This window comes from Rhipicephalus microplus, chromosome X, assembly GCF_043290135.1.
Source record: "Rhipicephalus microplus isolate Deutch F79 chromosome X, USDA_Rmic, whole genome shotgun sequence".
NCBI classification, from domain to species: domain Eukaryota; kingdom Metazoa; phylum Arthropoda; class Arachnida; order Ixodida; family Ixodidae; genus Rhipicephalus; species Rhipicephalus microplus.
This window is the reverse complement of record NC_134710.1, coordinates 113,771,109-113,797,986: the sequence shown is the minus strand read 5'-3', so window position 1 is coordinate 113,797,986 and position 26,878 is coordinate 113,771,109. Positions and strand designations below refer to the sequence as shown.

Here is a 26,878-nt window from a genome sequence, read left to right as displayed (position 1 = left end):
TAACCGCTACACTTTATGGTCTGTGAAGAATCTAGCTTCAACTAAAAAATCTGGAAACTTGTGCAGATACTCATTTTTCTCTTGGCTGTTATTGATCCTCACATATGCATGAAAGAAATTTGCACAGATCATTTGGTTAGTTGAATTCAAACGTTTCTGTACACTAATATTTCTGTGCATGATTAAGAACCCTACGTGATCATAATCATTATTTATGTGGAGCTCTGCGTTGACATGTATAGCATCCATAAGAAGTGCTGCTTCACAATAAAAAACCTTGGGTTTTTAAGATTACTATGTAGTCCTTTATGTATGGTGCCCAATGAATGCCTAATATCAAAGCTGCAGGTAGACATTCGCTCAGCAGACAGCAACTGTTTTACAGGTATGGAACTATCTCATTGAATCTCCGACAAGAGGGCCTCGAATCAATGTTTATATGGCAGTGCCAACAATATATGCAAAGCTCATACAGCACTATGACAAAATGTTTTCAAGCAGTACTCCCTTCTCCAGAAGCAAAGAATTCATCCGTGCAGCTTGCACACAAAAAATCAGGTACAGACAACCTTTTTTGCAATGGCAGTTGTTTCGTGGCAGTTTATTTTCAGTACTATCATTAAGCTAAGCCCCCTAAGAATTCTAAGGATTAATAAAGCCCGCAATAATTTTTGTACCTAATTTGGTTTTGTGCCCTTTTTTTGCATGATGTGACTGTATGGAAAATTTATGCCTTGGAGTTCACCTTGCTGAAGCACTTCAGTTAAGATATGTATAAAGTTTAAAGCTTGACTCTGGTAACTCTTGCATAAATTCAAGCAATTTTTTATTGTGTACCATATGAAAAATTGTGACTCCAGGTCATAGGGTTTTCAAAGCTGAAATTCTGTGACAAAGCACCACCTGTAGGTTGCCTTATTAAAAATAACAATAAATGAAGCAGCAAACCAGTTGCCCATTTCAGACATTTTAGCTGTGTAACAAGAAAGTGCTTTGTCTTGTAGCAGTACTTTGTAGTGTGTATGGAAAGAGCATTATTAAGCGGCACTAGTAGCTGTGGTGGCGTCTCTCATAATCATATGGTGGTTTTGGGACGTTAAACCCCACATATCAATCATTAGTAGCTGTGGTGTCACACATGCCGTAGTGAAAAGCTTAAACTGGCCGTCCTTTGGGGAAGCTGGCCACAGATGATTTTCTGCCAATACAGCATGTTGACCTACAGATGCAAGGGACATGAGTACCTGCTTATTAAAACAAATAAGTGAATTCCACCCATTGAACTAACTAAAAAGTCAGCAGAGTAACTAAAGAATATGGTATGCACATTCTAACCCCCTCCCTCCTCCAAACGGCAAAAGATAATCAAGATTTGTTCGGTACCGGAATAAATTTCAAAATGGCTGTGAAAGGGCCTCTAAGAAGTGTGCACACATGTGCTTCTAATGAAATGCTTTATTGAATAAACATGTATTTTAAATTTTTACTCCACTGAAGGGAAGCCTCATGTGAAATTTCATGTGTTATGGCAAGGGTGGAAAAGGGGGAAGTGTTCTAGCAACTTGTCCTATTCTGAGTGCAATCATGAGGCACCACACTCTAAATGTATTCGAAAATCTTGCACATATCTAAAGACTCTTGGAACTTGGGTTCCTGAGAACCGCTTCCACATTAACCTATAGTAGAAAATGAGTTGAAAAGAATGACGGGAGGAGAGGAGGCTCGTGTCGGCGCATATTTAAGTCCAAAAAGGGAAAGAGGCAGTTTGCTCAGTTAGGGGTGCTTGCTCAGGATTTTATGGTAATTTCAGTCTAACAGTCTTGAACATTGCTTTTATATGATCAACATGAAAATTGCATTCACTTTGTTAGCTGGCTAGTTTTAATGAAAAGTTGGCACATGCTTGAGTGAGATGCTTGTACTGTCCAAGTATTATTTATTTTTATTGGTTTATCTGATAGGTTGATGGTGAGTGGGTCAGCATCACTTCCGCTTCCTGTATTAGAACGCTGGAAAGAAATAACTGGCCATACACTCCTGGAACGTTACGGAATGACAGAAATTGGAATGGCACTCACAAATCCTCTTCATGGAACACGAAAACCTGGTAGGCACTGCACAAGGTTCTTGAATATCGTTTTCTTAACAATTTTTTTTCTACATCAATTCTGTAATCTTTTGCAGGATTTGTAGGCAAGCCATTTCCAGGTGTCAAAGTCTGTCTTGCAAAGCCAAATGCCTATGCTGCAACAGGTTATGATGTGATTTTAACTGGCGATGAGTATGGGACCAAAGTTGTCAAAGGAAGTGAAAATGAATCTGGTGACCTTCTTGTGAAAGGGCCTAACGTCTTCAAGGAATACTGGAACAAGCCAAAAGCCACGAAGGAGGCCTTTACGAGTGATGGCTGGTTTAAAACTGGTATGTCTAATGAATTGTTTCTGTCATTATTTGAATGATTTCGCATGCATCGGCATCTTATACATGATATGCTGAGGAGGCCTGCTATTGATAAGACTATTATTTCCATAACCATCCTTAATGTAGTGAGGAACTGTGCTAAAGTTAGATTTTTACACTCTGCAGTAATATGTCATTCTATAGACATAGGTAAATAGATCTATACGGTGCTGTGATGCCATACAGTCTTTGTTGTTTTGTATTTTAATGCAGTGAAAAATTGGATAAGACAATGTCAAGTGCATATTCTACAACCTTAAGTATATGATGTATTTGAGAGTTGCAGTTTCCTTGGCTGTGCATATTCACTTAGGTCTTGTATGAATGGAAGGAAAAATATAACAGTAATTTTTGTTAAAGAGAGACTGGCATGAAAGCTTTCAGTTGATTTTTGTGTCAAATGGAAGGTCAAGCTCTCTTGAGCCTAGAAAATGTGTTTCTAAGCATGAGTACACACTGAAAAAATAATACAGTATATTTTTAAAAGCTAGTTTCGGTTCCTACGGTTCCCCGTCGTCACGACATGATATGTGCTTCTCTTCTTATGCTTGTACCTGATGTTATCGCAACTAGCCAGACTGCTGCATGGAGTCTTCAGAAGTAGTACTGTTGCTTGATACCAAGCTGTTGTCGATGTGAGTAGATGTGTCATTGCAAAATTGACTTTAATAGCAAAATAAAGTCTTACCAGCTTTACTGAGCCTCACACTTTCTCAGAACTGTCTCTGTATACCAGAGATCCAGAGATTTGTATGGCAGAGTAGACTCGCCTTCGAAAATTTTGTCCCCTTTAATGATGAAATCAGTGACATCCACTTTTTGAGAGTTAAAAAGAGTGTGTAAATGGTTGGTTTCCCCCTAGCACAATGTGTAAGCTGCTTTACATGAAGGACAAAATGGTTCAATGGAGTTGTGACAGCTACGCTGCACATGTTGCTCGCCTTAACAAGGATCGGCATTTTTGGGCAAGCATCTTGGTATTCAAGTACTTCTAACAACTTATGATATTTGGAAGACCCGCCACGGTGCTCTAGTGTTTATGGTGCTCGACTGCTACCCCGCTGGCCACGGGGTCGAATCTTGGCCACGGCAGCTCCATCTTCAATGGGGGCAAAGATGCTTGTGGCCTGTGTACTTTGATTTAGGTGCACGTGAAAAAAGCCCAGGTGGTTGAAATTTCAGGAGCCCTCCACTACGGTGTCTTTCATATTCATATAGTGGTTTTAAGATCTTAAGCCCCAACCATTATTATTATAGTATGACCTGCCAAATAAATTTTGGTAAATAGATCTATACTGTCCATCTTATTGCTAGGTATTTGTTCTTTCCTTATAATGTAAATTAAATGATGAAAGTATGTTGGACTAAGTACTGAGACAATTTTTATTGGACAGCCCTATGCTTGCCGTTTTAGCTAGCTCCTCACAAAAACTTGATTGTAGGTCATACCCCATACTTAAAGTTAAAGAGCTTTTTTTAGCCTAAGGATCCATGGGGATCCCTAGATTATCACTCACACTTTCATGGTGCTTCACAATACAGTTTCGAGCAGCTACACTCTTCAAAACCTGTACTCTTCTCAACTTTCGTTAATGTAATTTATAAGCAGCCTGCATATTTCCTGGTTTGCATATTTCTGCATGAAAATTAACTCTTCATATATTACCATTTTTGTATAGCGATGAAACAGATTGTGAAAGAAAGCGATTTGTGTAAAGAACTGAAAAAAATTACTGTGAAGTCCTAATTATTATGCGCTCTAAGTCCACACTTGAAGGCATGAGCCTTAAGGTTTGTTATAGACTGCACAGTGATATATACATCTCAAATTTAGAAAACACTGAAAGTGTGTTTCATGGTATTCTGCAATATAGTTTATATATTAGGGCTCATATTTAGTTTTGAGGGCAAAGTATACGTGTAATGTGATCAAGAGGCTTCCTTTAACACAATGAAAACAACACCGTAGTACTCACAACAAAGGTTTTGTGACCTGAAGCATCATATTTACTTGAAAAGGACAGTCAGAGCAAGGTATGACAGGCAGTGGTTTCTTGGGTGACATAGCAGTGCTTGTCAAGGAAAGCCGTGAAGGAGGACCACCCTGCAGACTTAACAAGGGTTTACACTTATGTCTTCCACCTCAGACACTACAAGTGCAATGCATATTTTTAAAACTAAAACTTTGATGTGATGTACTGTTCAGATGTAATGCCAGGTATATTTTATATTGATGTACAGCATTCACTTTATGCCAGTGACATTGCAGTTGTATGTGGCAAGGTTCGGGTGCATTCAGTGTCTGATTACAGATATTGTAGGTACGATACCAATCACTGTGAAAATAGCAGCTATTGCTGCTTTAGCTGTGTTCTATGATTTCATGTGCTTCTTAAGGACATTGCCTTTACTGTTTTTTCTTGCATCATTGTTTCTTAGGAGACACTGCTGAATATATAGATGGAGCTTACAAGATACTGGGTCGCACATCATCGGACATTATCAAAAGTGGAGGCTACAAGATTAGTGCTTTGGATGTAGAGCGTCACCTTCTGGCACATCCAGGTAAGATTGTTGAGCAGTTTTCAAAGCTGTTGGTGCTTGACTGAATTTTTTGAAAACTAACTACTACAGAGTGAAGTTCTTTGTCACCCTGAGTTACTGTCTAAAAGCACATCTTGCTTTAGTGTGCCCTAACAGCTTCTATGACTGCTATTGTGTACCTGTTGTGACACAGGCAAGCATTTCTCATTATGGCATTGCTAATAATGTTCCTGGAATTCTGTTTTTATAAATTTGTCTGCAATTGGTCTGGATCTTATATGCTTAGTCTTCTATAAGTCTAAAATGCACGAGTAATATGGCACATATTCAGGATTAAATTTTTATACAGAAACCAGGAACCTTTGGAAAGGGTACTGGTTCAATCGAGTGTCCAAAGACAGCATAAAGGAAAAGAGACCGGAGCCCTCAGCCAAACACTTGAGAAAATGTAAAAGCTATCTTTTTAAATGTGAAAGTATTCAAAAGTCAGAAAAATCAGTTATGATGGCATAAGGTAAAGTTCATGTATTAGCTGTAAAAAGTGTGAATATCTGAAATGAGTATGTTCGCTCCATTAGCCAGGTGATTACAGATAACTGGAAGGAGATGAGACCACCACCCACACAGTGCAATAGCTAAATAACCAACAGTGGGGGTGATCTTGCTTTGTCCTATAGGAAAACACGCCTTTGTTCCCCTTTAGGGCAAGTCGGAAGTGTAGTGAGATGTTGTACAAGACAAGGCAGCCACCAATAAAATCTATGCTGGAGAAAGGTTGCTTTAGCTCTGAATATGCCCAGATTGGTATTCGAGCATATCCGTCTTCTGTAACACTTCCTCATGATGCACCACTCGTCGCATTCTGGTAGAGTACTGCAATGCCGCAGCGGCCCCTGACGCCTTTCCATGGGCTAGAAAAGTGTTCACAAAGAGCTTGCATATTTGTGGGGTACACACAAGTCCTTGAATTTCACGGCCTTGAATGTCCTAGAATTTCGTTTCAGTCCTTGAATAATGGAAATTTTCACAGGGTCCAATTGTACGACTCGTAGGCAGTTGAGCGCGGTCCTGGGCAAACTTCATTGCTTATCGTGTTCCAAGATACTGCAATTTTGAAATCAGGCACAATCAAACCGCCTGTATTAGATTGGCGAGATCGAGGCATGCACATTCACTTTAGCTTTGGTTCGCCAGAAGCCACAAGCTGATGGCCATGATAAGGCTACAGCATCTTGAGCTCTCCAGAAAAAAAAAAAAAAAAAAGATGTGCATATATGCTTATTGCAGTAGACTAGTATTAGTGATTGAAATGTTTTCTTTTGGCTTCACCTTTAGTGGTATCCCTCTGCAAACTCTTAAAAAAAGAATACAGCACACTCTCACTAGCCTCAGCCACTAGCCTATCCCAGTCCAACAGCCTGTGAATGACTGTGAAGGTTAAGACCGATATGAACTTGACAGCATTAAGATGCAAATAGAAAAAAAGACTGAAAGACCTGCCCTAAGCTTCAGAACTTCTAGCCTAGTGAAACAATGCAATAAGTGAACTGAACATATTTTGTTTTGTGCAATAAAGTTTACTGTTAACTATAATTATGCTGTTTAAATTTTTAGAAGTTCTTGAAAAGTTCTTGAGTTTTTTTTCTGGAAACCTGTACGAACCCTGTATTTGAGTACCGTGGCGTCTGTTAGCAACTGATGCCATTTGGTCAGTGCACCATCCAGTGATCCCACTGTTGCGCCAACTGCGCCAAAGGGCGCCAAATTAAATTTACTGCGCCATCCTGATAACATCAAGAGAAATTGTGCCCAACAGCGCCAAAGTCGTATTTGGAAGCGTCTATTACCGGCAATATCCACGTTGGCGCGTCAAAACATGTGCACCTTTTTCTCGGGGCCACCAAAGTTATAATCACATAAGTAGAGTTATCCCTTATAAACGGTGGTCACACGTGAGTCCTAAATAATTAATGATGCTATGTTGGGTTCAGATGCAACTTTTGTTGTGCAAATCTGCTTAACGTCGAACCGCACTCTCCGCTGGGGCTCGTGACATCTAGTCCAATTGGTAGCGTGAAGCTGTGGCGGCAATTCATCGGCGGGCATCGTCTGTTCCAGGAACGCTGCTGATAGCTCGATTGAAGAGTTGCACGGCACGTGATTGAAAGGATTTTTACTAATAACTTCACGCGTGCCGCCAGAATATCTGTCACATCTACTTCTGGACATCACAATCTAATTCTGTGCTTCACATCCACAGAAGGACACGTGAACGAAGGGAACACATTGACACTTTCCCTCTATTATACTTTATTTCTGGATATTCATTCAGAAAAGCTTTTTCGTAATTCCTGCCTGCAGCACATTCATGTTTGTAATCACTGTTGCAGTGAAAGCCCCCAAAAGACCGAAAAAGTTCGAAAGGGCAGGGTCTCCGCCCTTTCGAACTCGATATTGCTAGGGTCCAAATACTAAGTTTCTTGTGCTTTTTTTTAAAATGTTGTCTCATTAATGAAAGCATGCGTCCTGGTCGAAGCAGCCGCAATTTGGTTTAAATACACACAGCTTTCAGTAGTGGGGCCATCGCTGGCGGCTCTGGTGTCGGAAGGCCCACTGTGAAGTGGCTACACCATGTTACACATACGCCCCTCGCTTTCCATGGTCAGTAGTGTATGGTTACAAAAAAATCAACATCACGGCATCGCATTCATTGCTTTTTTTTTTTGCGTGGGGTTAAGAAAGGCTGTGTCACTCAAAGAGCGCAGTCGCTGACGCGCGCTGTATCTCGAGGCATAATGAGACTGCTTGTGAACTTTCTGTGCTACTAACCTCTGCTTCTCGTTTCGGATGACTGACAGCACGAAAACCACTTTGGCAACTGGAGTGATGATTGTACCTTTAGGCAGTGTTGTTTTGACTTACGCGATATGGGGTCCAACAGATTCAATTTGTTACTACCACATAAGCTCTCAGCTATGGATGCTATACCAACAAATTGTATTTTTATACCAAATAATAAGGCTAGGCGTCACCACGAGGTGCACTAGCCGCGGGGTTGCCATTTTGGAGGTCCGCGCACTCGTCCCAATGCAGAAAACTTCTTGCACGTGCTGTGTTCAATATCTGTACAGCGACTTGGATGACTAGGGACCCCCGGAACATCTCTTGCACACGGACGCACGTATAGATAAAATCAGACTTGTCTAGAGCGCCAGCCGTCTGCTCCAGCTGCTGTACGTTTTCCAGAAATATGTAAAGAGAGATGCCGCAGTGATACTAAACATGGTCATACTGCATGTTAGGCCCTTGTGCTATAATGTAAGCATCAACGGAAGCTTGTAGCTAACGTGAGATAGAAGCCGCGGTCAACAACACTGTCCACAGGAACGCGCTCCGCTGCTCTAGACCAGTGTGATTTTATGAACGGCGAACGGACCGTACGAATGGACCCTCCGAAATGGCACGACTATGGTGTGGCCACTTTGCGATGAAGGCTCAGTGCACACCCCTGTATGGCCACCACTCTAGAAAGCGAAGCACTTTCGCCCAATCACTTCGCGTTGAGAGTACGAAATAGAAGGGTATACCAGCTGTCTTTGATGCTTGCCGAAATAGCCCGCGTGCCAGCGATCACACCTTTAAAGTCAAAGTTCATATAACAAGACACCCCCCCTTGTGGTCCTAGTTCCTTCCTTCTCCTTGAAAACTGGCAGCGCATTTCTCTCTGCTTGAGTAACAATCGATGGTAGGCCTGACACGCCGGCTCCGTGCAAAGCAGATATGCCAGCTCGCATCCATGCTCTGTGCAAAGCAGATACGCGGGCTCTATTATCTCTGCTTTAGCCGTGTTTGTCGCCCCTGCTCGTGCATTTTTACCGACGTGCAAAACGCGATGTGCTGGAGGATTTTAATAATTTGTACAGTACTCAAAACATGACGGTGACGGCCGGTGGCACACATAACACGCGAAATTACCATTTGCCTGCCGACTTCCCCTTCAAATCAAGGTACCCCCCTCCCTAAAAAATGAAAAATATTTCTTCCTGCGCCCCTGGCGATGGTAAAATACAGTCGAGAATGTCGATATAATTGCTATTGCAATAAAAACGAAATTTCTCTTGCCTTCAAGTTCTTTTAGGCAATTGCATAAGGTGCCCCTTCAGGTTTTTTTTTTCTTTTTGCACTGCTTTATAGAGGACACTATCGGGGTTTTTAGTGTATAGACATAACGGCCTAAACACATAAAACAGCGCTGCAAAAGGAAAACGAAGCTCAGTTTCAGCACAGGAGAGATGAGTGCCGGAGGAGTTTGGCTTTATGAGACTAGCTAAATGACGTCATGTTACGCCCAGTAATATAATCAATTGTGAAGAAAAATAACCTTTTTTTTTTTAATATTCCAATCCATCTTAGAGAAATGCAATTGAGACTGTGCGAGTCTCTAGCATTTGTCTACCAAATCTGCTGATAAAAACATGGGTGCATTTAGAAAGTTACTGAATTTGATGAAGTAATAATTTATTCAACCAGTATTCTGTTTATTTGCTACGAAAATAATCACTGAACAAGTTTTTCTAGAATGCTCAACAGGATGACAAGATTATTTTTGCACCATCAACTGAAATAGGGAGTGCCCCTAAGATCTCTGGCGTCATGAGGTTTGCAATCAAAATGTTTCTAGCTCTTCACAAGAGCCCCAAAATAATTATTCATGTCCTTTAATGTAAACGCTACTTGGTTCTCCTTCAGGATGTAAAGTTAGCTGTTTGGGATAGTGCTCCAAAGTGGTCCAAAACGCAAATTACGCTGCTCCAAAGTGGTCCAAAATGCAAATTGTGCGGCTCCGAAAATTGCTACAAATCAGCAAACCTTAGTGGCTTCACTGACCATCATAACAGTTCTGAAACTTTATTGAATGTGGTTATCGAATTGTTGGTAATGCTGCTTGGGACATGAATCAAATGTTGTTGTTAATGCAGTAGGAAACATACAATACTTTTAGAGAATAAGATTGATTGCTCTATTCTATGGCCTTGTCTTAAGCCCACTTGTTTATTATTTTTTCCCTCACACTTTTGGTTATGGTGCCCAACTGCTGACCCCGAGTTCGCGGTATTGAATCTTGTCTGCAGCAGTCGCACTTCGATGCAGGCAATATGCTAGAGGCCCTTGTTTAGGGGCGCATTAAAGAGCTTTAGGTGGTCGAAATTTCTTGAGCCCTCCACTATGGCGTCTTGTATAATTAGATCATGGTTTTGGTATGTAAAACCCCTACAATTACAGTTAAAGCCCTTTATAGGAGGCATGCTCTGGGCAGCGATTTTTGTCTCTTATATGAGATGTCTCTTATATGAGATGTCTCTTATAGGCAGGGTCCTTCGTATGCATTTCCCTATCAATCTGTATTTTACTGTAGGCACGCTGGTGTCTCTTATAAAGGGGTGTGTCTTTATCATTATTATTATTATCATCATGAATACAACTGGTAGTTGTATTATTTACTGAAGAATGACTATTTACAAGTATGAGCATGTTAAATGCATACTAAAGAAAAACAGTAAATTGAGCTTTATTAGTAGATTATCCTATCACGATCACTGTTATGTTATTCTTATGGTTAACAGAGCCTAAAGGGACACTAAAGAGCAAAACGATTATTCATGTATTAGTAAAGTATAATTTCAAGATCTTGAAGGCACCACTCTTACCGCAACATGACTCTTAGCAAGCAATAAAATGCGCTAAATGAAAATGCAGGTGGCAATGCCACCTTGAGAATCCCACACCACCACCGTGACATAAGAAATTTTAAAGCATCTACTGGGTCCTACGTAGCTACCAATAGTTAAAGATGAAGTACATCGTAATCTGTGGGTCCCATTGAGTTAGCATATGAAGTTTCAGAAAATTTCATCGAGCCAATGCTCTGAAAATACCAAAAATACATTTTTGAATATATTACGTCATGTGGGGATATTTTGGCACATACTTTGAAAATGAAACTTCAACCTTTATTTTCTCTGCTAATAATGAACTTATTTTTTTTTTATTTGTGAAACCCTCAGGGTACATTTGTACATTATAGAGGGGAGGGGTGAAAATACAGATGAACAACAAAGTAATGACAGGATTATGTAAACACATTTAACATGAAGATAAATATAATGACGAAGTTTTCCATGCAAGGAGTACACTTTATTAAAACACAACTGAACTTGAACCACCAAAAATACACTAAACAGTCAATAACACTTATGCTGATTAGTACAGTTCACGATTCTGAGTTTATTAGGGCATTCCTAAATCGAGTGGGGTCTGTGATGCTTACTAATGATGCAGGTAGGTTATTCCAATCTATTGAGATCTTAGGGAGGAATGATTGTGAACATGCTAAGGTGTTGTGACGAGGTACGCTGACCTTGTACACATGATCATGGCGAGCAGAATGGTACAATGCCGGCACTTATGATAATGATGTGGCATTACAGTTCTCACAGTGCAGTTTGTCAGTCTAAACCAAGTCGTTGTTCCTCTTTATTGTTCCTTTAAGTGAGTGATAAAATAGGCATAAGCTGAGGAATACATGCTAGCACCCCTTCGAATTTTCTGTGCTTGATGTTCATGATGTCGGGAATCACAAGCTCAGTTTGACTATTGCTGAAGAGCTATCCGTCACTGTTAATAAAATGTAAAATTAAACACAGTGTAGGTAAACAGCAATCATCAAATGGACACCTCATATTCTATTGATGAACATAAGGCTTCAATTGAATTCGACAACAACCCACCTTCAGATACACCAGGCACACGAGCTCAAAGTATCATGTCGTGATTAATTTGACTGATTTCACTGAAGGACAATCTTGCTTTCTGGTAAGGTCTTTGCTTTATTGCATAGCCATGCAGTTGGCATTTGAACTTGCTGTGATCTATCATGGCGTCATCTATTCGTTGAGGGCATTGAAATCAGTGACAATACTGCTTCAGTGTTGATTCTCATGCTAGAGAAATTAAGCAAGTGATGGTTGGTCTTTAATTGTGAATCGCTCCACTACTGTGGCATCTTTTTGTGTGAAACAAAAGTTGCACATATTCCCAAAGGCCCCTCTTTTATTCCAGCTCAACGTTCTGTTTCTCTTTCGTGACCCTTTCGCATAGCCTTGTAAATGTTCTCTAAGTACGCCATGAAATTCAAATTCAAGTTTAAGTGAGATTTAATATGCGTGATCTATAATCGGTACATTTGTAGAAAGAGCGCAAGCGAGTAGGAGAGAGACAAGGAGGTCAGCTAGAGTAGCATCTGATTTGCAACGCTACAGTGTAGGGTAAGGGAATGGAGACTGGACCGAAAAAGAGAGTGACCTGCACGATAAAGAAGGACTTGCGGAAGAACTTGGAACTGTTGCTTAGGCTAGTGTTTCTTAAACTGCAGCAGGGCATGAACAGCTTTCTCATGGTTTTCACATGTAGCGCCTCAGAAGTTCTGATTATTATTACAATTTTCAGTAGCTTCTTAATGTACATTTTAGGATATCAGATGCAATCATTTTTTAATACTTCTTTTACCAGTTGAGAGAACATAAATTCTTCCTGTAAAACTGTAAAATTTCTCTCCATTCGGAATGTTATTGCATTAGCTGTACATTTAGGGAAAATACTACCTTACAACTGGACTTCTGCTTTTTTACCTCTAATGTGGATACACACAGGCTGCATCAGCTTAACCATTAATGCTCCACCAGCTAGGTATTGATTAAATGGGCTCATTGTGAAGAATAAAGTCAAATTTGGTATGTGCAGTGTTGCTGGAGGAGGGACAGTGACAATCAGTAGACAAGAACATACGAGGTCTGTTAGAAAAGTATCCGACCTTTGGTAGAAGAAAAAAAACTGGCATAATTGGAGCATTGGAAACCTAATCCCCCTCAAAGTAGTTCCCTTGGGACTCCACACACTTTTCCCAGTGGTGCTGCCATTGTTGAAAGCATTCTTAGAAGGCTTCTTTCGAAATGAAGTTTAGCTCAGCTGTCGTTGCAGCCATATGTCCTCCCTTGTCTGAAATCGCTCTCCTTTCAATGTCCTCTTGAGTTTGGGAAACAGCCAGAAGTCGCAGGGGCCATATATGGTAAGGAGCCTGTTGAACTACAGGAGTCTTACGAGTCTTACTTTTCGCCAAAAAAGTCTGAACCAAGTGTGAGGAATGTGCAGGAGCATTGTCGTGATGGATGCGCCAGTTTCTTTTTGACCACAACTCGGGTCTCTTGCATCGTACAGCATCACGTAGGCAACAGAGGACATTCCTGTAGTACTTTTTGGTGATTGTTTGACCCTGTGGTGCGTACTCGTGATGTACCACACCTCGGGAGTCAAAGAAACCACTCAGCATCACTTTGACATTGCTGCGCACTTGGCAGGCCTTCTTTGGTCTTTATGACTTGGAATGCCTCCACTGTGACGACTGGGATTTAGTTTCCGGGCCGTACCCATACACCCAAGACTCATCACCAGTGATAATGGTGTTCATGAAGTTAGGGTCACTGCTTGTGAAATCCAGCATGTCCTGTGAGACTTCAACATGAAGTTGGTTTTGCTCCACCGAGAGCAGTTTTGGCACAAATTTCGCTGCAACTCTCTTCATGAATAAACCTTCGATCATAATGGAATGTGCAGAGAAAATTCTGATGCCCACCTCCTCTGCGATTTCCTGGATAGTCACACGGCGTTCCCGCATCACCACAGCGTTCACTTCGGCAATGACTTGGTCATTTCGGTATGTTGATGGCCGACCGGAGCGTGGCTCGCTCTCCATCGATGTGCGACCGTCTTTAAACCAGTTGTACCACTCCTTAATCTGTGTGCAGCTCTTAGTGTCGTCACCGAAAGCCATCTTGATCTTTCGAATGGTTTCTACTTGGCTGTCACCCAGTTTCTGTCTGGCAAAATTTGATGCAGTAGCACTGCTCCAGTTGCTCCGTCATTTTCCTTGCAATGAAAAACCGACGAGAGCACTGCGCACTACTTTACTCTAATGGTGCGTCCCAGCGACTGACGCTATTAGGAGGTGGGAAAAAATTCACGCATGCGCACGAAGGTTCAAGGTTGGCTGATGCAAGCGCGCTTGTTTCAAATTCATCAGGTTCTCGCAAAAAAAGGGGGGGGGGATACCTTTCCGACAGACCTCGTACATATATTTACAAGACAAAATAACAAATATGTAGGATATGTATGCAAAAAAAAAAAAGGGGGGAGAGTAGGGGCTAGACATTCAGTGAACTTTTGTCATCTGTTAACATTACTGTCGACACTAATGCAACTGGCTTGGTTTGGTGCTGTAGTTAGGGGGGTAAAACAGATTCATGCTGATGCACCACACATAGAACTTCTCTAGTAACATGGCATCTAGCTTTTGCATTGGCTAAGAGCTATTTACTGTTCAGTGATGTCAAGCGAAGCACCTTTCATGTTATCTAGAGAACAACTGCAAGCATGAAGCAAGAAACTTGTGGCTGAATTATGGTTCAGTGACTTCAATAAGTTGAATGAATACACCCCTTGGTAGTCTCAAAGTTTGCATGCTATTGTTATACTGGAAAATTAGTTCTGGCTATTTTTCATGCAACACATAATGCTTCTAAGTTTTTGTTAGAAAATTTTGACCTCACCGTGGATCTGTTATTTTAGAGGCAAATGTATTTAATAAATAAAAGAAATGTCTGAGCTTTTATGCCCCAAACTATGATATTACTACTTGACACCAGTGTGGACACTCCAGATTAATTTTGGCCACCTGGGGTCGTTTGATGCTCAGATATTGTAGCGATCGGGCTATGCCTTGACCCAGCGAGTCATTTGCCACGCCGGATTAGTGCAAAAAGGACAGTCTCGCCACGTCTGGACGGAGGAAGCAACAGAGGCCGGCCCCACGAGACGTCGCCTGCTGATTGACAGCGGCGCCAACGGGATGGAATGTCGCCAAAGAGGGTTTTGGAGCCGCCACTCTTTCTCCCGCCTGGGCCAGTCACGCATCGTTGGCGCGTTAACCGGCAGACGACGACGGCGCTGGTCAAAGGGCTCTCCCCAGAGGAATCCACGAACCGGGCACCCCTCGAAAGAGCGGCGCTTCTTTAATCCATTGTCAAGTAGCCGATCGGCTGACTGCCTATGCCCGCCAGGCATTGTCCCGGAGTACGAGACGTAGTGTCGCCAAGACGCCATCAAGAGGACAACAGGGACGGCGTCTTCCTGGGGGAGACCGCGGCGGCTGCCGCGGATCGCCCCGCTAATTGAGCGAACATAATCGGCGGACCCTTTGAAGTATGCGGCCAGGATTGTGGGCACTCTCACACACGACGAGGAAGAGCCCTGCTGGCACCACCAAAGTGCAGTGTTCACGTGGACCTTGCATGCTCGCCCCCCCTCACCTGTGTGTGCGTGATTGGTGGTCGACTCGTAGAGGAGGAGCCCGACAGGGCATAAAACGACGCGGCAGAGTGCTGGACGTCGCTCTGAACTATGTAAAGTTTAACCACCACGCTCGTGGTTTGTGAAACCACTAGTTCTTCTCTTCTCTTCTGTCATCTCGACAACTCCATGTAAAGATGTAAATAAACCCGTTAAGTTTGCTCAAAGCTCTCCCCTGGTCCTTGGCTCGACGGAGCGACGGCGATCGGCCCCGCTACCCGCAGACTGCGGTCGCCGCGCGACGCGCAACAACTGGTTGGCAGCAGTGGGATGCCATCAGCCACCTTCCTTCCCATCCATAACAACTGGATGGCAAGCGGTTGGATGTGAGCCTGGAGGACGGAGAATCAACAACACGCCGAGATCATGGAGACTGGCAGCTGTGGACTGGTGAGTGCTGGCTTTGGTTTTGGTTGCCAGGCTGATAAGATAGAAGTGCAATCTTTTCGCTGGTAGAGGCTACCACAGAAGCAGTTGTTTACGGAACTTCTGGGTAGAGAGTGAGCTGCACCACACTAGTTCTCTGTCATGGATTGGAAGCGTTTGTTGAAGAGTCAGCTCCTGATTCTTGGGGAGGAGCTGGGAGCAGAAGTAGATACGGGGATGAAGAAACACGCAATTGTTAGCGCTATTGAGGGCTTGAATCTGAGCAGTGAAGATATTAAAGAAACGTGGAACGAGATTCAAAAGCAACAGGAACAGGAGCGCGAGAAAAAGCGTCAGGAAAGGCGTGAGGAACAGGAGCGTCAGGAAAGGCGAGAGCAAGAGAGAGAGCAGTGGAAGGAAACCCTAAAGGTAAAACTGGAAGAGACAAGAAGATCAATACAGTGCCTTAGATGGTCTCAAGTAAATTCGAGGATCCATGCATTCGAAGAGGGCGAGGATATAGAGAGTTACCTAACCTCTTACGAGAATGTTTGCACAGACCTAGGGCTCGACGAAGACTATTGGTCTTTCGCCTTATTGAGTGTCTTTCCATGCGACTTAATTGGTAGAATAGGGTACCTTTCCGAGGACGAGTTCAACAGTTACAATGTAGCTAAGGCAGCCTTACTGCGGTGCTTCGGCACCAGAATTGACAGAAAGCAAATTGAATGCAAGCTCATGAACGCTCCGTTGAAGAACGCGCGGCGGTATGCTGGTATTAACACCAAGCCTGAGAGGGGTCCGCGTGTCTCTCATAGCACCAAGGTGAATAGTGAGAGCAAATGGGAGATAGAAAAACGGGAGCAAGGTGAAGAGTTCGAGCGAGCACTCAGCCTAGATATTGAACTGTCGGAACAAAAAGTCGAGGCTACGCAGTGGAAGATTCAGCCATCCGCAAGTGTAGAGCACGAGAAGTGCGAGGTGCAGCCCAGAGCTTTAGAGAAGGCTAGCACGTGTGAACATAGCAGCGGATTCAAAGGCGAATCGAGTTTGAGTGCTGCGAATGAAGCTGCGCTGAGTAGAGAGGCCGACGAGGTGCTTTGCCAGTTAACTGTTAGCGAAACAGCTAGAATAGCTGTAGAGAATCTGGCACAGACCTCAACGGTGTTTGTCGCGGCGGTGGATCTTGCAAATGATGTCGAAGTAGGCAAGAACACCGGAGAAGGCTCAGAAGCAGCGAGCGTAGAGAAGGGTATCAGTGCAGTTGCAGACAGCTCTCAGGAATGCGAGCAAGATTTTTCGAAGGGAAACAGCTGCATTGTTCCTGAGTGTGTTAACCAGTCCGCCGGTCTAGAGGGTGAGAATAAAGATGACCAGGGCGAAAATCATTTAGACCGCGCGACTGAGACAGCTGACGAAAGCTGTGAGAAGGTTCACGAGTGTGAGATGCGATCGGGAGGCTCGGAAGCGACACGCAAAAAGCGGCGCAGACGAAAGAGACGTCGCAAATCCGCGAGAAAGACGAACAGTACTACGCGTGTAAAAGAAGGCGCAAAACCTGTCATCGTAGCCAATAAGAGCTTTGCAGCAGCGTCAAAATTACATTGCATGCGTCCGAGCAACCGGACGAAAGGTAAGAGGAAAGCGGGTTCGCGAATGGAATTGCGTGGAGAGCGCCGGTCTTTCCGTTCTATCCACAGAACGTTTCAGGGCGCACCTGAGTACAGCGTTAGCACAGGTGAATCGGCCGGACAAGGCGACAGAACCAAGAAATCAAAGTGCCGAAACGCTGTGGCAGGTGGTGCAGAGGCACCCTTGAGCGGTAAAACCATTGATAACTCAACCGGCAACGAATTCACCAGCAGTGCAGGACAGGTCGGTCGCAGACGTCGCCGGAAACGAGAGAGGCATACGCGAGCGACAAAGCGAAGGGGTGAAAGAGGGGGCAATCAGCCGGGCGAGCGGCCCAAGATTAGGTTACCAGCCAGTTCAAAGAAAGGTCCTTTGTGGCTTAAAGTAAGGTTCCAACGGCGGAAGGGTAGGCCCCAGCGCGCATTCCCGCGACGGAATGTACGCAGGAAATTTAAAGCTTTGCGGGAACGGGATTGTAGAAGGGGTCCTAGAAAAAAAGGAAAAGCCACAATAGCTAAGCACCACACGCGAGCTAGCCCAAAGAAAGCATGGCCACTCTGTCCCACGCATCGCTCCGGTCTCCTACACCGAACTGACAGAAGCCCGCCAATATCGCGAATGAGGCGGAACGCTGCAGTTCAGCTTGTTGCTCGTGCACGTGGTTGTCTCGCGCGTTTTCAGAATCGAAGACCACGACCGCCGCGTGTACGGCTGAAGGGGGAGCGACAGCTGTAGGCTGGAGAGTCGGACACAGGAGTTTTTTTGGAAACCTACTTGTTTGGTTATATTTGGTTTTAAAGTGATGTTCCTGTGTCATCTCCACAACTAGTTTGCTTCGACACTTTTTTCTTCCCTCTAGATTTTGTTTGCGTGTAAGCTTTGTCGAAATTTCGAGTTGAATTGTTAAGCGTTATACGGAAGCAGGGACCCGCGTCGGTCAACCGACTGCTTCGGAATTAGTTTTTCTTTGAAAAAACAAAAATCGTAAATGAAGTGTGGTTTGCCCGCTAAATTGGAAAGCGTGGTAACGTTGGTCGAGCGGAGCCGGGGTTTCTAGGCTTCGTGCCCTTTAGTGAAGCGCGGCATCGCATGCCGTCTTCAATAGAGTAAATGAGCAATGTTTGGGAAGGTTTTAGAATAAAACCAAACAAAGCAATTTTCGAAATGCTCAGGGGGAGAAACATTCGGTACAGGGGTTTTGGCGCAAAATTAACGCCTGTTTTGTTACGCACTCCTGACGTGTACCTCAAGTGTGATTGTTCCTTGCGTTTGTTCCTTGAGAAAATTCACGTTCAGATGAGGGTTTAAGGATACCTAGGTGAGAGAGATATCGCCTATGGTTAGGTGCGTGTGGGTATGCTAGCGCTCTTTGGATGAGAGTAAGATGTCATGCTAGAGCGCACAGCAAAGTCTTGTGCGTTCTTTAAAACAATGGGCTGACATGAAACTACATTCAGCAAATAAGCGTGTTAGTATACGAAATTGCATTACCCTTTGTTATGTTGGTATGTGCTCAGGGATCAGTTGAATTCTTTAGCTGAGCGTCGTGTTATACGGAACGTTGAGGGACGTTTTCCGTAATGATTTTAAGGGGTATTTGGAGTAATCAAAATTTTTAGCTATGGGCAACAGTATTAGTGTGGTTGCCATTTAAAAGAAAAAAAAAGCGTAGGTGCATTGTGGCACATTTGAAAGACCGGCCTGGTTGCCGAAAACTCATTGCCGGCGCTTGCTGGTTCTAGCGGTTGGTCTTCGTGGTTTAAATGGTGTTGGGAGACTGCGGTTACTGTGATCTCTCCCGTCGAGCAGCTGATACTACCCGACGTCCGAGATCTTCCCGTCGGCGGAGGAGCTGTAGCGATCGGGCTATGCCTTGACCCAGCGAGTCATTTGCCACGCCGGATTAGTGCAAAAAGGACAGTCTCGCCACGTCTGGACGGAGGAAGCAACAGAGGCCGGCCCCACGAGACGTCGCCTGCTGATTGACAGCGGCGCCAACGGGATGGAATGTCGCCAAAGAGGGTTTTGGAGCCGCCACTCTTTCTCCCGCCTGGGCCAGTCACGCATCGTTGGCGCGTTAACCGGCAGACGACGACGGCGCTGGTCAAAGGGCTCTCCCCAGAGGAATCCACGAACCGGGCACCCCTCGAAAGAGCGGCGCTTCTTTAATCCATTGTCAAGTAGCCGATCGGCTGACTGCCTATGCCCGCCAGGCATTGTCCCGGAGTACGAGACGTAGTGTCGCCAAGACGCCATCAAGAGGACAACAGGGACGGCGTCTTCCTGGGGGAGACCGCGGCGGCTGCCGCGGATCGCCCCGCTAATTGAGCGAACATAATCGGCGGACCCTTTGAAGTATGCGGCCAGGATTGTGGGCACTCTCACACACGACGAGGAAGAGCCCTGCTGGCACCACCAAAGTGCAGTGTTCACGTGGACCTTGCATGCTCGCCCCCCCTCACCTGTGTGTGCGTGATTGGTGGTCGACTCGTAGAGGAGGAGCCCGACAGGGCATAAAACGACGCGGCAGAGTGCTGGACGTCGCTCTGAACTATGTAAAGTTTAACCACCACGCTCGTGGTTTGTGAAACCACTAGTTCTTCTCTTCTCTTCTGTCATCTCGACAACTCCATGTAAAGATGTAAATAAACCCGTTAAGTTTGCTCAAAGCTCTCCCCTGATCCTTGGCTCGACGGAGCGACGGCGATCGGCCCCGCTACCCGCAGACTGCGGTCGCCGCGCGACGCGCAACAATATACCTAAATTCAAAGGTGTTTTTGCATTTCGCCCCCAAAAGGCTTTCTTTACTTTCAACTGTTTTGCAAAGTACACCACTGAGCCTGTACTCATAGAGCACATGCCTGCTTCTTGACCAAATATCATTGGGTGACATCGACCGATATCTTCTTTAGCCAGATCCAGATTTTTTAGTTTAATGTGCTAGCATTTCAGCATTTAACATAAAACTCTGTGGACACTGTGGTTAGTATCAGCACAGAAGCTTTAGTAGAAGAGACAGCTGGCATAATCACAATAGTGGAGGACAAAAGACAGGAGTTTGACAAAGGGGCCCTAAAGGCAATGTTAAGTTGAGCTCTTTTCCCTTTGCCTTTCACAGCACTAGAGGTTTTCTATAACCATGTGAAGAGACCTGAAGAATCTAGAAAAGTATTTAAAGGGAGAGACATATGGCAGTTCTGTTTTCAGTTCTGGCACCGTGATGACACTGTGGTGTCATTGATACCGATGGCATCTGCTTGGGGTTATAGTTTGGGCTCAAGGTTTGGGTTATAGTTTGGGCCCCCCTCCCACCCCAAAAAAACCTAGGAACTTGTGATGTCATGGTGATATGTCAACACTTTAGTTTAAGAAAGAAATCTAAGAAACAAAAGATTGTCTTTCATGTTTACTGCTTGTCGTCAACCTTTTATGTAAAATTGAACAAACATAGACCATTGAAGCAATTCCCTATTAACTTGAGCTGATGGTGTCTGTTTTATGTTGTGTCAGGTCACCTGGTAAGGAGAAGGATAGTGTGGCAGAGTGGGTGCAACTCAGTACCATTCATTGCGCAGCTGTCGTTGCAAAACTAACATTAATGTTATTGCATACTGTAGTGGGGGCATATATTATAATCAGCAAGGAAGGATTGTGCAGCACCGACTCCAAATTGCAGCTACTTATCACATGAACGCTGATTGCATGTTGGACATCTAGAACCACACCCGCGGTGTTGCATCATTTTGGGTGCATAGGTTGCATAAAAAGAAACCCCTCTGCCTTTGTTCCACCCCTTGTGAAAGTGGATGTTTAACGAAGCTGTTAGACAAGCAACACCATCACATTTACTGAAGTAATGCCTTTATTTATTAACTGTACCACATGTTTGATTGCTCTGAGTTATTACTTCATGAAAGTCCAAAGTTTTTCGACGAATGGCACTAAGTATTCCCGTTTGACTTCTTGCGTGATGTCTGTGTTAAGATCACCAGCAAGTGTAATGATCGGTACATCTTTGGCTTGCTTAACTCATGTCAGGTGTGTTATCGTATAATTTTTACTATAAAATTTGTGTGTTCCTGGATCGCTATAGACAAAAGATTCATATTCCATCGTCAGTGGTACTTACCTACATAATACTCCAGACTGGGACTAGTGTATGCACCAACTCAATATGCAGGTATGTGCCTGGAGTGGGGGTATTATATATTATTTATTGTTACTATGTACTATTTTAATTGTTAATATTAGGAGAGAAGTAACATCAACCTAAATAATCACATTGCTAGCTGCTGTTCCAGCTCTTTCTGGGTGTCCACTGTGTATTCTTTCATCTTGAATTTCATTTCATGATGATCAATGTCTTTTCTTTTTCTTTTTGCAAGCTGAACAGCGCTACAGAAAGCTTCGAAAACTAAAGGCTAACAGCTTCATTTTAAGAAAATAAATGTTACGTGCCAAAACCACTACAGAATTTTACGGAATATAAGGCACACAATAGTGGGTCACCTGGGATTAATTTTGAGCACCTGGGGCTCATTAACGTGCATTTAAATCTAGGTACTTTGGTGTTCATGCATTTCATCCCCACTGTAATACGGCTGCCTTGACCAGGAACCGAACACTAGGCCTTGAGCTTAGCAATGTGACACCTTACCTTCTAAGCTACCACAGCGATAATAGTAGTAGCATGATAAGAATGTTGAAATGAAACATTGAAAATCTCCAAAGTGCGGTCTCTCGAAGAGTTTCTGTTTGTTGTAAGAGAAGTGTGTTATTGAATTACTATGGACAAGAAGCATCTTAAATAGGAAAACAAAACAGTCAGGAAAAGCATGAAAATGGCATCATGCTTACAGATAGCAGAACAGAAAAGATGTGCACCACGTATGCCAATATATTTAAAAAAGAGGTTACAAAAGAAGCAAGAAAAAAATGGCAGCATATCCACGGAGTGAATGATGGAGAGTGGGGCGAAGAATTCGTCCGTCCATTCGTTCTTGCTTCCGTCCGTCCATGCGTCCGTCAGTGTGACCGTCCATGCGTCCATCAGCCCGTCCGTGCGTGCGTCTATTCGTGCGTTCGTCCATGCAGCCGCCCCTGCGTCCGTTCATGCGTCCATCCATGCATTTGTCTATGTGTCCGTTCGTCCATCTATTCAACACTCCAAGTACCACCATCTCGCATCTTTTCATCATATATTCTCCATATAGAAGCACCGCCATCCAGCGGACATTCCAAGGACTAAACGAGAGGTGGCACACGCACACTTTCTTACGGCTTGCGCTTCGGGTCCACTTCCCACCTTTAACGACCTCGAGTTCATGGTATATACTAGTTCACTGTATTCATGGCACTGCGGCCGAACGCTCGCTAAACCTTTCGAAAACCAAGGAGGTTACGTCCAGCGAGTATGACGTAGCAAACTTTTTCAGTCAGATAGTGCTCAATGTACATGCCAATGGCTGCTAATGGGAAATGAGAGGCGGAGAATTCGGCTTTTACTTTCTTACGGCTTGCGCTTCGTATCTACTTCCCATTTTTAACCACCTCGAGTTCATTCATGGTATATACAAGTTCATTGTATTCATGGCACTGCGGCTCAATGCTCGCTAAACCTTTCTAAAGCTAAGGAGGTTACACCCAGCGAGTATAACGTAGCAACCCTTTCTTGTCAGATAGTGCTCAATGTACATGCCAATGGCTGCTAATGGTGATCGCAGCCTGCGCGTTAACTAAAAGCCGAATGCTCCTGTCTCTCATTCCCCATTAGCAGCCATTGACATGTACATTGAGCACTATTTTTTATTGTTCAACAATGCACAGAAGTCTCTCACCGGCACCACCTTGGAGGTCAAAATGTTATACTTGTTACATACTACGGGGGACGAACGGGTGCCGCTATAAGGAGCTTTGCCCCTAAAGAAAAGCGGATGTATCAGTTCCCGTATCCTGAAATGATCGTGAAAGAAGGGTGTTACCTTTGGTGACGTAGCAATAACCCAGTGCCATGTCATCGTTGCACTGGCTGTTGGTTTAAGAATGACTGACAACACAGGAGTGAGCGTACTTTAGGAGCGCAGAGCGACGAGTCTGCGGCATTTTCGAGCATATGCTGGCCAGGCCTGGCCGAAACATTGAAGTATAAAATGTGTTGCTTGAAATATAAAACATGTGGAAAGTGCTTTCAACATATTTTGTGCAATTGTTTAAAGTACAGTATAATATTTAAAGAATGTCGCTTTGTCTGAAGTGTATTTTTGTTGAGAAATTAACCCTACATGGTCGGAGAGTTCAGCTGTATTGTGCCACTGCAGTGACATCACGTCAGTATCTCATCATGTTGCTGGTATGCAATAAATGATGTGAGCAACACTGTTCATTTTCATGGAACATTCAAACCAAAAAATAATACACACTGGTAAAATAATGAGTACTTTAAACGCATCAAGCTAATGCTCGCTGAAAGCTTAAGAGCCCCGCCGCGGTGGTCTAGTGGCTAAGGTACTCGGCTGCTGACCCGCAGGGCGCGGGTTCGAATCCCGGCTGCGACGGCTGCATTTCCGATGGAGGCGGAAATGTTGTAGGCCCGTGTGCTCAGATTTGGGTGCACGTTAAAGAACCCCAGGTGGTCTAAATTTCCGGAGTTCTTCACTACGGCGTCTCTCATAATCATATAGTGGTTTTGGGACGTTAAACCCCACATATCAATCGCTGAAAGCTTAAGAGGAGAAATACTGTGCAAATCCACCAAGATTTGAATACTATAAGCTACAATCCATGTCACTGAAATGCTAGAATTTGCCATCAAGTGACAGTGATAAGGTGTGTTAGCTTATTCCAGGCATGTCAGGAGCACTATAGAGCAGTGTCATGTCGACGGAAATACTAGATGGTACCCGCACTTTTCTGGTTTCGCTCATTAGCCAATCAGCATGCACCAAAGGCAACACTTTTGCAACGTTAACCTTTTGCGATCATTTCAGAATACGTCCCCAGGAAAACGTGCATAAGTTCTGCATAGAAGAGGAAAGTTTGCAAAAATCAGTGGATAGCGAGAACCTGTTGCGTTATGCTTGTTGAGAGTTGAATTGGTTTTGCGACATTGGCGTTAGTACATGTATTGCTGGAACTTTAACCCAAGTTTTGCATAGAGCTGCTTTTAAATGATAACACTATTTATTTATTTATTCAAAATACCTTACAGGCATTGTGTAAAGGGCATTGTGTAAAGGGAGCATCAAAAGAATAGATGCATGGATTTGCACAACTTACATACAAACAATAACACAAATAAAATTGTCCATGATTATACAACACCTAACAGCGACAATGATGAAAAAATAAAGAAAACAAATCAATAATAATAATAATAATAATAATAATAATAATAATAATAATACAACGGCAATAAAAACCAGATGAATATACATCTGAGATATTGATGTAGAACAAGCTATAAAAACTCATATTTACAATTGCAAATTTTGGCTCAAATTTGCAATTCCACAGAAGCGTGTGATAACATTTATAAGTTTTTTGTTTGTGTACATATTACATGCAATACATGTTTACACATTCAGAAATTGCAGTTTCTTAAAATTTTCCACTCTTGTAGCGATGCATTTAGCATGCTTTGTACGTGACTTCGTTTCTCTGCTCAGAAAATTTATTTCAGATTGGTGGCCACTGTGTGTGTGTACACACACACGTATTGTAGTGAAGAAGGAGAAGATGACGAACGAAGCAAGCAAGCACGTTAGCCACTGTATGAATGGTTGTGACGAAGGATGAGCAGGCACTTGCCCTAATGTGCACCCGCTTTTCTTTGATGCTCGCAGCTGACTTTCCATGATGTCCACGTTTCTATAAGTCACATTGTGATATATTTTTAAATGACATTTAAGACTGAACAAAAATATGTTCTCAATGAAGGTGTGGTCATTGAGCAAGTTAAGGTGAATACACAGAGCTGTTTCGGGACCAATATGGGTTTGTTGATCAGAGAAATTGAGAACCCGTACAGGTCCCAAAACGTCTCTATGTTTTCATCTTGACCTAGTCAATGACCTGTCTTCATCTTGATCATGATACCTAACCAGACAAGATTTTTGTCAAACTTTTGACTGAATAGCATGTTCAACAGAGGTGCTTTTTTCCCTTATCCAGCAGCTTTACCATCCAGGGACATCATCTTAACGATTTCTTGATTTTCGTAAATGTGGCTGTGGAACAAGCTCTCTACTGTCGTTTTTCAGATATTCAAGACTGTGTTGTGGTTGGCCTGCCAGACATTACTTGGGGTGAGAAGGTGGCATGTGCAGTCACTCTGCGAGACCCAACGGCTGAACTGACTCTACTGGAGTTGCGTGAATGGAGCAAAGCTCGAATGGAAGCAGCCATGATTCCAGTGTTACTGCAGGTTGTTCAGGAAATACCACGCAATGCTATGGGCAAAGTGAACAAAAAAGATATTGCGTCTCAACTTTTTTCAAGTTCTTAGTGCATTGTTAATTTCTAGTCTGCATGTTGTCAGGTCTAATGGCATATTTGACAGCATGGAATATGTGTTTTCTTAAGAGCAAAAAAATGGCAGTGTGCTCATTCAGGGTGAGCAAGGCACATTGTGCATGTTTGTGATACTTTTATTAAAGATTGTAGTCAGGCAGAGCAGTGGGTAGCTCTCTGGGTTTGGTGGTCTTGTCAAAATCAACACCTGCACATATCGAGCTGTAATGTTGTGGCTGTGTTAGGTGTTGTCAGACAAGGCGTGGTTGTGGAATAAATAAGTTTTTGTTTATTTGTGTCTGGTGTTTATGAAAAACATGTCTACTAGAGCTCTTTTAATAACAAAATTTCTCACATTCATATACAGAGGACTCTCAGTAAATGAAATATCTGTTAAACGGAACTGCTGCTTAAATGAAGTGCCTTTAATATCATTGGTTTCATACTTGAATGCTGCACCCCAACTCACCTCTCAGTAAATGAAACTCCTGTTAAATGGAACACATTTTCCCGGTCCCTTCAGGTTCCGTTTAATGAGTCTTCTGTATAAGCAACTGGTGCAACATGGCTTCCTTCAGGCATACGTTACAAGAGACAGCTACCACTAATTGTATAACTTATGTGCACTGCATCGTGTTGCATACCCTTTTTTGAAGGTATGCATTGAAGGAAGTAGTGTGCTGGGTTTATATCAGGACCGCATCAGTCCTGATGTAAGCCTGGCAGACTTTTTTCATTTTTTGAAGTTCGAGAGAAGCTAGAAAAGTCACTGTTTTAATGTTGTGCCCACCATCCAACAGGCTGTCACAGTCTCTTGGAGAGGTCACAGCAACCAACTTGCAGGGAGCCTTTGCTGCATGGGAATCACGCATGAATTGATGCCCAAGGAAGCTATTTTGAAGAACTC

At 43.4% G+C, this 26,878-nt stretch overlaps 1 protein-coding gene and 1 pseudogene across 1 annotated transcript in view; one reads left to right on the top strand and one right to left on the bottom strand.

The window, feature by feature from the left end:
• The window catches only part of LOC119176316 (malonate--CoA ligase ACSF3, mitochondrial), a 28,982-nt gene extending 2,719 nt beyond the window's left edge, over positions 1-26,263 (top strand). Inside the window, exons 3-7 of the mRNA XM_037427537.2 lie at positions 386-558; positions 1,962-2,107; positions 2,185-2,421; positions 4,900-5,025; positions 25,722-26,263. Coding sequence (XP_037283434.1) covers positions 386-558; positions 1,962-2,107; positions 2,185-2,421; positions 4,900-5,025; positions 25,722-25,966 — 927 coding nt within the window. The 3' untranslated portion in view covers positions 25,967-26,263. The remainder of the gene's footprint in view (positions 1-385; positions 559-1,961; positions 2,108-2,184; positions 2,422-4,899; positions 5,026-25,721) is intronic.
• Positions 13,433-14,130, bottom strand: LOC142776888 (protein GVQW3-like; annotated as a pseudogene).
• Positions 26,264-26,878: the final 615 nt, after the last annotated feature.